At 37.0% G+C, this 15,306-nt stretch overlaps 3 protein-coding genes across 3 annotated transcripts; all 3 read right to left on the reverse strand.

Moving 5' to 3' along the window:
• Positions 1 to 5,568: 5,568 nt before the first annotated feature.
• Positions 5,569 to 9,667, reverse strand: LOC141586540 (uncharacterized). The gene is made up of 9 exons (XM_074407800.1): positions 9,551 to 9,667; positions 9,188 to 9,442; positions 8,824 to 9,093; positions 8,436 to 8,734; positions 7,506 to 7,688; positions 7,305 to 7,412; positions 7,148 to 7,223; positions 6,006 to 6,104; positions 5,569 to 5,872 (listed from the first exon to the last, which is right to left on the reverse strand). Exons 2-9 carry the CDS (start codon positions 9,410 to 9,412, stop codon positions 5,765 to 5,767), a joined length of 1,368 nt encoding a protein of 455 aa, XP_074263901.1. The 5' UTR covers positions 9,413 to 9,442; positions 9,551 to 9,667; the 3' UTR covers positions 5,569 to 5,764.
• On the reverse strand, positions 9,568 to 12,534 carry LOC141587803 (uncharacterized). The gene is made up of 5 exons (XM_074409272.1): positions 12,121 to 12,534; positions 10,585 to 10,794; positions 10,065 to 10,157; positions 9,842 to 9,967; positions 9,568 to 9,744 (listed from the first exon to the last, which is right to left on the reverse strand). The coding sequence occupies exons 1-5, from the start codon at positions 12,418 to 12,420 to the stop codon at positions 9,568 to 9,570; spliced, it is 906 nt and encodes a 301-aa protein (XP_074265373.1). The 5' UTR covers positions 12,421 to 12,534.
• A 373-nt stretch (positions 12,535 to 12,907) lies between these two features.
• Positions 12,908 to 14,875, reverse strand: LOC141587804 (uncharacterized). Its single transcript, XM_074409273.1, has one exon. It carries the CDS (start codon positions 14,873 to 14,875, stop codon positions 12,908 to 12,910), a length of 1,968 nt encoding a protein of 655 aa, XP_074265374.1.
• Positions 14,876 to 15,306: the final 431 nt, after the last annotated feature.

Consider the following 15,306-nt stretch of genomic DNA (forward strand, 5'->3'; position numbering starts at 1 on the left):
CCCTTAAGTTTCACCAAAAGTGAAATTGAACCCCATTTTTATAATTTTCACAAGAATTTTAATTAAAAACATTTTATATTAGTATTAAACAATTTATTATATAATTAAAAATTACTAATTGCAACTTTACGAATTTCTACATAATTTATTAATTATTGAAGAGCATTTTTACATACATATTTAGTAGATTGTTTATAATTTATATAATATTCATACATATATAATAAAATGTCTATATACTATAAAATTCAAAATAAAACAATTCTCAATATTTAATATAAGTATAAAAGTTCTAAAATTATAAAAGAAATATTTTATATTTGATAAATTGTATCAAAAGTGATTTTAATATAAGAATTTGGTGAAAATTACAAAAATGGGGTTGAATGTCACTTTTGGTAAAACTTAAGGGGCTTGATTGCTCCAAATAAAACTTATGGGACCTAATTTCACAATTCAACAAAGTTAAGGGGCCTAATTACCACTTTCGCGATTTATAATGTATTATTTTGGGTTATGCCATTATACCTTGTGATTTCTACCCTCTTATTTCAATCCAATAAATCTCTTAATTACTCTTTACAATCCCAACTTACATGATGTTCACATTCCCATAATGGCATAATCAGATTCAACGCCAAGTGAATCCAGATCTCTTCTTTACACTAAGATTTGTCCCACATTTGTTCTAGCCCAGAAAATTCTAGCATCATTACACTTTTGTAAATTTGTGTTTTATACTTGTTTTCGTTTTGCAGTTGAAGAGTTAAGAACGATTAACACCTAAGAGGGGGAGGGGGTGAATTAGGTGTACCTTTTAAAAATTTTATCTTTAACTTAGTTAATTAACTACTTTAAGCTAAGAATAAAGAAGTACAAGACTTGAGAAACTTAATTGAATGAAAGTTCACAAGAAGGAAAAGAGTTCTATGTCACAAAGATAGGTGATGTGACATGTAACTTGATTAGGTAGATGCGAGAAATAGCAAAGTGGAAGAACGTAAAAGTAAATGAACAAACAAACGACATTTTAAAAATTGGTTCAGCCTCTACTCCGAGGCCTACGTCCAACCGTTATTTTATTGCTTGTTTAAAAATTTATTCAAACTTACTAAACCCCTTACAATGAAAATAACTCGCCAACCTACTCCGGTTGCACTCAAACTTAAAGCTACTCCGCTTCAAGAGTTTATGAGTTCTATCTCAAAGTGTTACAGAATCTTGAATCTCAAGAGTTCACTTAAATGAACATGGAGATTACAATGAAGATCTAACACGAGAATCAGGGAACAAACTCATCATGTCACAAAGACAAATGAATGATACTTGGAGGTTTTACAGCTTTTTTCGAAAACAATTTTGAAGACTTAAAATCAGAAAAACGTTTTGCAAACACTTGAAGAACAAAGCTTTAAATGCACAAATGATTTGCAAGGTTTTTATAATAAATGTTTTGGAAGTCTTAAGAAATAAATGTGACTAAGATACTCTATTTATAGTGGATTTAGTCTTAGGTAAGTACACTTTGAAGAATTAAATTCAATATTAAAATGATAGCTTTGAGTGATGGTAAGTGTTAGACTTATAGGCTTGGGGCTTAAGAAATCAGAAAACTTAAGCTTCTACACTCAACATGTGACAATTTACCAAAATGGCAAAAAGTTTTTCTTACTTTAGAAGTTTGACAAGTCTTTTTAGCCATTTTAGTAAAAGGTGTTTGCACAAATCTAGAGGCTTAGACAAGTGGGCTTGTGACTCCAAAATTTCAGATTATTTTCAAGCTTTTGAAAATTCAAATGTTTAAGGTTTAAAGTTTGCAAAGTTTTGACACTTAAAAACATTTGGTCGAAAATTCCTCCTCCGTATGATAGTACCAGAAACCACAGTACAGCGTACCGTTGCATGGTTTTGCCATTACTTAACTTAAATGAGAATGTTACACTTACTCTTACATATATCGACTAAGGCTTGGAAAATATCATTGTCTTGACTTCCTTGATTAGCTTGATCATCTTGAATCATTGTTGAAAGTCCATTTGATTGCTTCATTCACTAATTATTTCAACTAAGAGCAAACAATCAAATAACAAAGGGACTTGGCATCATCAATCCAATGTGTTCTAACAAATTCCCCCTTTGATGATGACAAGTCCAAACATGTGTGATATTCCCCCTTAGCCCATGGTTAGTCGGTCTTTGGTCAATTTCAACATAAACATAATTAATAAACATGATCAAGGTAGTCGAAAGGTGCAACATGCTTGGCCAAAGTAAAACATCTAATCATGGAAGCTAAGACATAATTAAGGTGGACGTTAGCCTAAGAGTTAGAAGATCACACATAGCATAATTAAACTACTTCCCCCTCTTGACATCGTCAAAGGAGGATAAAACATGTCCAAAAGTCAAGCAACACGATTTAAACACACGCAAATAGTTCAAGCAAGATAAAAACAAACAGCCGAAAGTGCAAGAGAGTGTCTTTAAAAAACAACATAGAGCCAAAGTTCATAAAGAGAGACGGGTTAAAGAGGCAAGAGCTTAGGAGGCATTCTGAAGACGTTCAAGAAGATCTTCATTCATAGTGCGAAGATCACCGACTTCATCCCTTAACTTGGCCTGTTCTTTGACCAACCGATTCACAATTCCAAGGAGTTCATCCAACTTTGCTAGCACCACACCCATTTCAACAGTAGAACCTGCTGTAGAACCGGACTGATTCTTCCTTTCCAATTTTCCATTCTTAATCTCCAAGCTCATCCGAGAAAGAAGGCCCGGTGTCATTTCATCACTCAATTTCTCAATTGCAGGGCTTCCTTTCAACACTAACCCCTCCCTCATAAAAATGATCGAGAGCCACATACCATAAGGGACCACGGCATTTTTGTCAAAGTTGCCGCTTTGGAACTCAGTGGACATCTCAAGAATTCGGTGAAACATAAGGCGAGGAAGGTTAATGGGTTTGTGCTTGACAATGTGATGAATCAGGAGCATGTCAAGGAGAGAACATCTCCCACGGCTATTGTTGGAAGGGACAAGGTTACGAAAAACCAGGTTAAAGATGAACCGGATGGGTGCGGTTAATTCAAAGGCATATATGTTGGTAGGGCCATCGTCATCATGAGGTCGAAGAACCTTCATGACCTGGGTAGAGGTAACCTCATCAACTTCACCCCAATCTCGTTTGGGGAAGGAGGTAAGCCCGACATCACAAATGTCCAGATGGGCAGCAAGTTGGTTGATGGTTAGGACAAAGGGTTTCTGATTTATAAAGGCTGAGAGAGTTCCAGATTCAACATCTACCTTGACTGTTGCATAGAATTGGATGATTTCGGACAAGTACATGGGACTATATTTGTCCAACAGATTCACCCAACCCTGTGCATACATAGCTTCTTTTAAGTATTTGAAAGCAAGAGAGGTGTCATACCAGGATTTCTTATAACGCCTTCCACTGTGGAAGCAACAAATCAGCATACCGTGGCATATCTTGAAGATCTCCTCCGAGAGATCGAGAGAACTGAGATGGTTGAGGATATCATTCTTGAATGATTCGGCATAAGGAGCAATAACAAGGTCCATGCATGTGTTGAGAGAAACCTTCTCCTCAATGATCTCATTCTCATCTATGCTCGGCAAATCCCGATGATAACGAGCCCTTTTGGGTGCTTTGGTTTTTGATCCGGATCCCCTTTTTCTTTGAGTGACCTTGGGTTTTGGAGGGGATGCCTCCGGTGTCACATCCTCATCATCATCACCGAATATTTCAAGCATCTTTCGCTTGGACCGGGTTCGTGATACGGGTTTTGAAAATAATGGGTCAAGCCCATCATCAAACACCACTGTGGCATCATCATGATCCTCAACATCAACAACTTCTTCATCAATTTTTTCAGCATTGGAACCGATTTCCCTTTCAACAGTGGAAGCCACCGTTGCATCAATCTCACTCCTCTCATCCTTCTCTAAAGTTTCACTCACCAAATCTTTTAAGAGCACATCATCATCATTCTTTTCAACTGCAACATCACTATCCTCCTTCCTTTCCTTTTCGTTTGAATCCCCTTCATTCTCATCTAATTTTTCTTTTTCTCCTCTCGATTTTTCTTCACTTTCTTTTTCTTTGTTTCCCTCTAATTTTTCCTCACTTTCTTTTGATTGCTCTTTATCTCCCTCTGATTTTTCCTCACTTTCTTTTGATTTTTCTTTACTTTCTTTTCCCTCTTTTGATTTCTCACTTCCAAGTTCCCCCTCTTTCATCTCACTTGATTGATCTTTCATTTCATTTGTTTCGGCAACATCACTTGATTTTCGAATGTCTTCATCCTTTTTGGTTGCCTTAGAACCGGAGTCCTCTTCATCGGTGTCAATGTCCACTTCAGCATCTAGTTGAAGAGAGATAGGAGGATTCCTACTTCTTCCTCCTCTGCCACGACCACCGCCCCTTTTGGCGGTTGTATTCTTTCGTGCAGCGGTTGGTTTGGCAGTGGCAGAGATTTCATTTGGTTTAGCAGCGGTTTTGGGAGCCATCTTTTTCTTGGCAATGTATTTTGGATTGAAAGTATTTCTGAGTTGAAGAACTTCCTTTGAAAATCTTGGAGGCATTTTAAGAGAGTGGAAAGAGAAAGGTTGTGACGGTTTTGGGAATTCGAAAAAGGTGAGGGTTGGTTTTTGTTTAGTGGGTAATAGGGTGTGTTAGTGGAAACAAGGAAGTAAATAAGGGGTTGGTGTAATTAATCAAGGTGAGAGGACGGTTGAGTGTTGAGAGAGTGAGGCTAGGGTGTAGGCTTTTTAGGAGTGATGGGACATAAAGTAATTTTGGAAGCTCAATGCAAAAAACAACTCAAGTGCACATAGACATTTGTTAGTTTCATTTTGTTCGACATATGCATGCATTTTAACCATATTGACTGAAATTTAATTACACGTAAATCCTCCTTCTAATCAATCATTGGACAAAGTAATCTAATTTAGCGGTATGTCACCCAATAAACCAATTTCCGACCGAAGTCTTTCGAATTGTTCTCTTTCTAACGGTTTTGTAAGAATGTCCGCAATTTGATTTTCCGTTCACTACTACAATAACCATTAAGGAGAACGGTCAAGGACCGTTCTAAATGCGTCTTTCAACCGGTCTGTGGCCAAGCGTTCTCTTTGATATATGAGAACGGTTGGTAAATGGTCAACCCGTGCTCGTTGTTACTTCAAATAGCACGGTTGCTAATGGGAACCGCTCTCATTGATATTTCAAACAGCACGGGTGTAAAAGGGGACCGGTCTGTTTGTTAAGGCGTTCTCTTTGACAGGAGTGTTTGGCGCCATTGTTGAACCTTTTCAAAGAGAACGGGGGATGGTACAACCGTCCTATTTGTTAAGGCGTGCTCTTTGATATACCATTTGGCGCCATTTTGTGCCATTTCAAATAGAACAGGTTTAACAATTAACCGTTCTCTTTGAAAAGTGTTTTTTTTTATATTTCCTTTTTCATCGTAATTCCTACACGATAGAATCGTATATATAGCTCATATAAGAATTAAACCTGCATTAAAATTCAGAAACTCCAGCATATTTTACGCAACAAATTTTATTAGAATTAACAAGGACAAATCCTTGAAAAAATATACATCGTTTAATGTTTGTAATAGCGCATAGGCTACAAATATACTTTCATACTTGCAAAATATAAATAAAAATCCTTGAATCGTTATTACTTAGTAGCATGTAAGTGCAAAAAGAATTGAACATCAAGAAATTGTAATCAGCTTCATCCACCATTACTTTTCGGCTTAAAATTGAGGGTGAATTCAGCCCAAATATTCCGCACCTCGTCGATTTGCTCAACCGTATATGTCTTTGGGGCGTTAAGCATGAACTATATATATAGGACATCCAAAAATTTAGTTAATACGCTATATATATGACGTGTAAAGTAAAGCAATTAATAAGATGGAGATTATAATAAGCAAAGCGATGGAAATAATTGAAATGAAGAAAAAAATACATACATTTGGGGTAATATTAATATATCTTCCTTTGATTAGCTCCAACATATATCGACAAATATAATACCCGCATAATACGCTCCCATCAGGCTGGCGAGGACACTAAAACAAAAACCAAACCCATATACATATGTTATATCTACTCCGACCAAAACCAGGCCAAAATAAAGCCTGATGCAAAAACTGACGAGAATGCAAATACTGATCAGGCCAAAAAACAAACAGGTGCTGCACAAAACTGACGAGAATGCAAAAATACTGATCAGCCTAAAAAACAAACAGGTGCTGCACAAAAACATGCCAAAATTCCCAGCCTGATGCAAAAACTGAAAGAAAACAGGCCAAAATAAAGTCTGATGCAAAAAGTGACGAGAATGCAAAACTAAATGCTACATGTAGAGCTACATGTAGAGCTACTTTCAAAATGGATTGACAGTAGCTGTATATGTACTAGGTACTCCATATTCAAGGAAATAAAAGAATTACTCCAAGAGACCCCCAATCAGTCAATGGTGTAGAATAGGTTATTCATACAAATCTGATGGCATATTAGTAGATATAATAGAAAGGACAATGTTCCATGAAACATGTGAATCAAGCAATGACAACACAAACAAGTCGTCCCTTCACAATGCCACAATTAATAGAACATATATCTGGGATGGTAAAACTTAGATGCCAAACAATTTTTTCAACTCTACAACTCTTTCAAACTAGTATAAAATAGAAATTATCAAAGTATCATTCTAACATCAAAATTATGGTGTTGGTTGCAGTCCTAACACTTTCTCTATCCAGTTGAAAATGAAATCAAGGTTTCAGTCTACTAGCTCAGATATAATTCACATCATTAGATGGATCTGTTTGTCTTTAGAAATTTTGAACTGGGAATTTGAAATAGTACAAGTTGCTAATTAATTACTAATTACATAACACAACTACAAGTTCTAGTATAGAGTTCAGTCATTTCAAACTAGTTCCACTTGTACTTTATTATGCTGCAATATTAAGGAAGCATTACAACATCCACATGACAGTCTAACTATTAAAATATAGGGTGAATTAAACAGATTAACAACATTATTCTGTCATTCCTGTGCCTCAATGATTACCACTAATAAATATTGACAATATAAAAGATATACCTTAATTATTCTCCAAGTAACTGGTTTTGCCTCGAGCCTTGCTAGTGGATCGATAGAGTTTCTTTTCTCGAAGGCTCTGTATGTGATTTAACTAAAATAAGTCGTCATGTCAAACATAAGTCAAATCACGCACTAACATGTAATATACATGATTTACCTATTAATTATTTCCATGATAAACTTTCGAGGCTCCGTATACCCAGCAGGATCACACCAATACACAATACTTTCAGATGGATTAATTGCAGCCAACATCCAATGATCACTTTGATTAAAAAAAGAGGACAATGAGAAAATTTCACGTAAATAGCCAGGAATAAATAAATAGAAGTTCGAAAATGGAAAGCTTTATGTATACCTTTCGTGATAAGCTGCAAATATCAGTTTTCGACCCCTGCCACACTGCGTACATGTCATAGCTCTAGCTATATAATCTGATCGTAAATCATCAGTTACGGATGCAAATTTAGACAACGTCTCCGGGAACCAGAATCCGTAGAAACTAGTAGACTTCATAGTATCACTAAGATCACTCAAATAACTACAACAAGAATCCAATGACCATTTGGGATTAATGCTCTATTACTGTTGTTTAAAACACAAAATGTAGATGCATAAACTGTTTATTTGGCTCCTCTGATAGGATCTGCAGTGGCTCAAAACCATCACCAAATTGCCTATTTTACTGAAAGGAGTGGTCACTGCCAAGGATGGTAAGTGCCACATAGCGTAACTCTAACTAATGAAGTAGCCTGTAATCCTGTATATATGACATTTCCTATATCCATCTGTGCTTATCTACAGCACGATTAGCGGTCCAATCAGGTGTTGCAGGAATCATTGTGTCCAACCATGGAGCCCGACAACTTGATTATGTCCCAGCAACTATAATGGCTCTGGAAGAGGTAATTCAGTTATCATGAAATAATTTCAGTTCCACTATCTCCCATTTATATACTCCACAAGAGTCTGATTTGGACTGCGGGTTATTCCTGTAGCTTCATTTAAAAGACGTGACAGTGTGGCGCTATCAAATGCCTTTTATGTAATTTACAGGTTGTGGAAGCTGTCGAAGGGAGAATACCTGTTTTCTTGGATGGTGGTGTTGTACATGTACTTATATTCATAGTACCCCTTCTGAGAATGCAGTTAGATGATCTGAGGTGTTGTACATGTACTTAGACAACTCATTCCATTCCTTTCTTACTCTCAAACGTTCAACAAACAAAATAACGGCTGGCTTCCTACGGATAAAAATAGACAGAACATGGTCATTAAGAAAGCTTACCTCATAAAAATAGCAATGTGAGAGGCACCTATCTCGCCTTCGTCACACCAATGAATAAGCTCCTCGTAAGAAATCGAAGAAGTGTAGTCATCAAGGTGTAATACATGGTCATCAATCGAAACGTTAATCAGTGATCCGCTCGCCTTCAATACGCGAGCCTCGAGACGTAAAGAATTCATCAGCGGGGTTCTCAACTTTTGCTTAAACTCACTACTAACTTCTACACCCAGAATAGTCGGGACAAGAGGTGGTGCAGACCTTTGATGATTCTTCTTCTTCTTCTTCATTACGATTTCCATCTTTATTATTTTTTCACAAAATAGTTAATATTTATATTAACTTATTATAAGATAATACTTCTAATTTAAAAAAAAAACTACAAAATTACCTTACTAGGACTGTGAATATGATTCTGAGGCCACTGAACATATGAGTCCTTCGCATCAATCAATACTATCAAATCATCCCCAACAGGCACAGGCAACGTATCATTTTCCGATCCAGATTGTACTTTCTTAACTTCTACTTTCTTATAACCATTAAGTAGTGATCTACCGTGAACAGTTATGAATTCCGCCTTTTTTTCCATATACATCAAGCCTGATGCCACTATCTTATTCGGATTTCCGGGTAATGATAAATCACAGTCTCTCCACCCCTTGAAATATTAGTAAAATCAGAACTTCAAACTCATTACGCAAATATATTAATAAGTTTCCTTAAAATCTTAGTGATAAATCAAAAGATGATACCTCCTTCTCTTGGCTAGGTGGCTCTTCATGTGGTATCTCTTTACGGTGTGGCTCCGGATGGGATTGCTCCTCACTCTCTTGTATTGAGATACTATGAGAACCATCCGTAGATGGACAAGCTTTCGATCCTTGAGTACTCATAGAAATTCCTTTCAGGAAGCATTCTAATAATTCTTGACTTGGCTTCTCACCACTTTGCCAAAAATGCACCATCATACTTTGCATATTTGATACTTGTGTTTGCAAAGTATTTATCTGCATGTAAGACAAAAATTCAACAAATTGGTTATGCTTAAAGTAAAATAAGTTTCAAATAATAAATATTTTGAGACGGTCTTATTCTATGTTTACATAATAAATTACCGTCTCTTTGAGACGCTCTACTTACAGCCAGCGGACTTTTTAGGAGCCTTCCCAAAATACTCAGTTATGCATATGCCATCAGGAACCCCTCGCACACGGCCACCATGTTCAGGTTTGCCAATTACCTTAGCTAGTATATCTTCTCGTCCCTTAGGCTTAAATGTACCTGCCTCCACCTCTTTTTCTAGTTCTTTCTACACCCATTCATAATATTATATTATTTAAATACATATATAGTTGTGTCAATTCCTAGAAATTAATAATTTTTGTTTTAAAAATTGAAGAACTTACAATTTTCGTAGCCACTTCCTTGTAATATTCGGTCAGGTCTCCGTTATTAGGCGTGTGACCCCTTAGCCAAGTTAAGTGCCTGTCAACTTCCTCCAATATCACTCCATTTTTGGCAAAGTCTTTTTTCTACAAAAAAAAATATTAAGAATGTCAAGAGTATAGTAAAACCTCCAGATTTAAATAAATATAAATTATAAAGGTATGTCTAGGTGTATGTACTTACGATTTTAACTTCAATCCCACGGTAACCTGCTCGAGAGCCAACGAACCTTGTCCTATTCATACAAGCATTCTTCTTGTTGTTTGCACTTATTTCCTTACATTTTACAACATATAAAGTAGTTAGAATAATTATATATAGTAAGCGGAAAGGCAAAGATACTGAGAAAGCACCGTGTTCTTTAGAAACAAACAAGCAGTTCATTGCAATTACAAGAAAAGATGAAATTTGGACAAAAGCAAAGATACTGAAAACGGTGTGTGGTGTTGGAGAAAGTTAATTGACCTGCTCATACACTCCTTCAACGAACAAAATTGTATTTAGCCGGTCTTTGGTCCTGACCGGGTTTTACCAGATCACCGGTATGCAACATACCAGGGACCTGAAAACAGATAATCCAAAACCAAAGACCTGCTGGGTAAGCTACAAGTCTGGATCAGTCTGGACCGAACTTCACAGATCGATCCGGCTAGCCAGTCAGTGCCTAGTGTTAAACAGTTCAAACATAATAAGTGAATATTACCTTAAATGCCTGAGTAGTGTGAGATGCCACAAACACATTCCAATCCTCAGGTGTTATTGAGTCATACTTTTTTGTTGGTGGTGTCCTCTGTATTGCGCCTGTCTCGTCGTATAGCCACTTACGGACTAAGGTGCATTTCCACTTTCTCCATAAATTCCCAGCCTTTATGAGACACCAATCATAACGGTCTGCGATAACGGTGAAAGCGCCCTACACAAATGACAAAGTATTGCATAAAACAGATTGCATGCTGTGGAATCAAATGCTTGTTTCTGAGCTCAAATCAGCTACTCTTTAAACAGTTAACTCTGATAGCTGGAGTTTGACTTCACTCTGATAGCTCTTAAAAAGAAAGATTTTGTTCTGAAAGTGAATATATGGAATAGGATTGACTTGCAAAGCTCGTCTCTGTGAACAACAGAAAGTGAACAAGTTCATGTAAAAGCCCATCCAATTGCTTCATTTCAAGCAACCAAACACCTAAGTTGCAGAATTTAAACTGCTCCTCTGGTGTGTTAGCTAAACAAACAAGACTCTACACATGCATTCATTTCTTTATCACAGGTAAACAGGTGCACATTATTCATGAAATTTTCAAGAATTCCATTACGGCATATTAAATCCACAGATACAAAAAATAGAGGAAACTAATACTTGGTCGCCAGTAATTAAGATTGAGGGTGCAGCATCGTCTTTGTGATCACCGATGATAAGCTCTGATTTCGTAGCTTCTGCCTGACAACAAAGGCGAGGGACTGACGTAAATAAGGAACCCACAACATAACTGACAGTGTAAAAATTTTACAGTCACTGCCACACAGGATTGGTTGAATGATGGGGAAAATGTCAATGCCATAGAAATGCCATCATTGTTCTAAACAGTTTGACCGAATTAGTAAAATTACTTTATATCGTATCACAACAACTAGCCAACAAGAAATATGACCATTGATTAAGGTCAGAGCTTGCATTAGGAAAGTAGTGACATAAAAGGTTTCACTATGAAAAATAAGTGTCACAATATCCTGTATCCTAATCACCTAGCTAAGAAACAATGTTCATCGAGAAAGACAAAGCAATGCGACTACTGAGTCAAGAGTGTCAGCTGAAACTGGTATTATATAGCATCAAGAAATATATAGTATTAGGTATTGTTGGGTTTGACAACACCACCAACATTACCAAAACAGAGAGCATGTAATGCAATGGTATATCAGTATATGGAATCAAACAGATTGCATGTTGTGGCTGCCCTTACTCCTTAAATCAGTATTGCATAAAACAGATTGCATGCTGTGGCTGCCCTTACTCCTTAAATCTTAATTTGTTACACTTAGAGAATGGTAGAAAAAAAGTCTGAGCTATTATATATAAACTTTTTACTAGGAGTATATCAGTCTTCAGCTAACTGTTAAAAATGATATGCGACTTTCAATTAATCCTAATGAAACTTTAAATGCTCTTGGTTTTTGACACTTACTATTTTATGCATAGAATAACCAAGTCAATTATCAGATAACCAAGACAATTACTGACCGTGATACTATCCAAAATTTCTTGCTTCGTGACATCATCCACATGGTCCCACATTTCCACTGCGCAACTAACATGCCTCCGAGTAGTAACGCCAACCCAGCTACTAAACTTCCCAGCGTACGTTCCTGTAGGCAATCTATGCACTTTATCCCACTCTAATTCAATTGGTTTCTTCTCCTTAAGTGCTTTTGAAACTAAGGCCAACACTGTTCGACCCCTCTCCTTAGACCTTCTCTTCCTCTTCTTGCCTGAGTCATCAGAGTTAGTATTCTGAGTTCCTTTACACCTCTGTGAGCCCATCGATCAACCTGGCCTGCATTAACAAATTACACACTCATCAAATTCTGTAAATATATCAACATAAATAAGACGTAAATATATCAAATTCTGTAAATATATCAACATAAATATATCAAAAGCTTCTGAGACAGCAGGTTAAAATAAGGGGTTGGGGGTAAAGTGGCTCAGTTATGCAGGTAGGTAGGTAGGTAGGTTGGTGTTGGTTAGATGTGTCCTTCCTTATAAGGTATGTGGTGATGAAGTCAGAGCAGGAGAAGCGCGCAACTGTTATAAGGGCAGAAGGAGAAAGTGAGGCTGCCAAGTTGATTTCAGAGGCAACTACATCCAGCACCTCCACCTTGGTGATCTTAGTAATAGATACTTCTACTCTAGGATTTCTGCTAGAAATGTTAGAAATAATATTGGCAGAATCATTGATGATGCAGGAAGGCAGTGCACAGGATTTTATAAAGCATAACTATAATAAACATAAATCATCATGACTTACTCATTTTTCAACAACACGAGGGCGTTTTCTGGAAGGGGTGTCAGTATTAATCCATATTCCTTCGTTGTGATCATCACGCGTATATAAACTCGAACTATTGACAGTATACGTATCATCTAAACCTGATACATTACGATCAAAACCCTCATATACAACATCTTCATCAAAACTATCCACATCCCGCCTACTCCTTACGGATAAAACAACTGACCAATTTTTATCTTTTGGATCGGTCACATAAAACACTTGTTTGGCTTGTGTGGCTAAAATGAAAGGATCTTCCTTATGTCCACTTTTATCAAGATTCACCAAAGTGAATCCTAATTCATCCTTACGGACACCGGTATTAGTTTGACACCATTTGCACCAAAAAACAGGGATATCGAAATCTGTGTAATCTAACACCCAAATCTCTTCAATAACTCCATAATAATGCATCTTACTTAAAATTGGATTCTTATCTTTTGAACTAGAAAAGTGCATGGCTTCAGCTTCTACACTTACCCCACTATTTTGCATTGTACTCTTGTCATCTTGCTCACGAGTGTAAAAGGTGCACCCATTAATGGCATAACCACTATAAGAAGATGCATATGTATTTGGGCCGAAACAAAGCCTTCTTAATCTAGAAGAAATATAATCAGGATATTTTTGCAAGTCTTCTATCACTCGACCCTTGAACCATGCTCGAAATGTCTTGTTGTGCTCATTTCCGATCCACATCTCGGTTTTATTTCGATGCTTGTCCCTCAAGAAAACCATGTGTTCCTCAATGTACGGCTGTACCTCATCCTCGTTATGAAGGACATATGTGTGTGCTCCATGCCACTTATCAAATGCCATATCTTGACGAACATGACCCCTAAGACCTTTGCCCTTCATCCACTCACTATGTCGATTCTTAGGGATCCCAAGTATCTCAGAATTTGATAAGTGTGTATAACAATAAGAAAGTGCTTCATCGATGATGGCACGCTCGGCAATGCACCCTTCAGGATGATATCTATTAGACGTATAATCCTTATATACTTTCATCAATCTTTCAAAAGGATATTGATACCTTAAGTAAACAGGTCCTAGATACTTGATCTCTCTTACCAAGTGTACGGTCAAATGAACCATGATTGTAAAAAATAAAGGAGGAAAGTACATTTCGAATTGACAAAGAGAAGTGACAACTAAATTTTGCAAATCCTCTAACTCTCCAGGATCAATAACTTTGTTACATATGGCATTAAAGAAAAAACAGAACTTGGTTATGGCATATCGAACCTTTGTAGGTAAAATGTTACGTATGGCCACAACTAGTAATTGTTGCATCAAAGTATGACAGTCGTGAGATTTTAAACCAAAGAAGCTTGAGATCTCGCATTGATACGAGGCTACTAATATTCGAAGAATATCCTCCGGCACTTTAACACCATGCAAACATTCACAAAACTCTATTTTCTCCTTTTTTGAGAGTGTATGGGCAGCAGGAGGCAAATAAGTCCGTCCTCCCTTCTCTTGCGGGGCCAACTCGGGTCGAATTTTCATATCCACCATATCCTTCCTAGCTGCCACATTGTCTTTTGACTTATTTGGGACATTCAAAAGAGTGTTGATAATATTGTCACAAACATTCTTTTCGATATGCATAACATCCAAACAGTGTCTTATGGAGAGTTCCCGCCAATATGGGAGTCGTTCAAAAAGAGGAGACATCTTCTTGAATCCCCGTGATGCTAATTTAGAACCCTTCTTCCCATATGTAATTTTAATATCTTTCACCTTTTGATATACATCATGACCGCTTAATATCTTAGGACATGGACGATGATCAGGTTTTCCATTGAAAGCTTTTTGTTGCTTGCGATACGAATGATCTTCCTCCAAAAATTTACGGTATCCTAAGAAAGCCTGCTTTCGATAAAACCTCAAATAAGAAGTCAACATCTTCTGCACACAAGGGGCACGCCTCTTTCCCATGCACAGTATGTCCACAAAGATTACCGTATGCAGGAAAATCAGATATAGTGCATAATAACATTGTTTTCAAATTGAAAAAACTATTTTGGTACGCATCAAAGACTTCTATTCCTTCATCCCATAGTGTTCTCAAATCGTCAAGAAGGGGCGCCAAGTAAACATCTATATCATTACCCGGTTCTTTGGGACCAGAAATCAATAAGGACAGCATCAAATACTTCCTTTTCATGCACACATATGGAGGTAAATTGTAAATAGCTAAAAGCACAGGCCAAGTGCTATGTTGACTACTTAAATTCCCAAAAGGATTCATCCCGTCAATAGAGAGTGCAAGTCGAAGATTTCTGGGTTCTTTCCCAAATTCGGGATACTTGGAATCAATGTGTTTCCACTCTAAACCATCCCGGGTGTCTCAACTTGCCATCATTAAC

This window comes from Silene latifolia, chromosome 6 (genome assembly GCF_048544455.1).
Source record: "Silene latifolia isolate original U9 population chromosome 6, ASM4854445v1, whole genome shotgun sequence".
Taxonomy (NCBI): Eukaryota; Viridiplantae; Streptophyta; class Magnoliopsida; order Caryophyllales; family Caryophyllaceae; genus Silene; species Silene latifolia.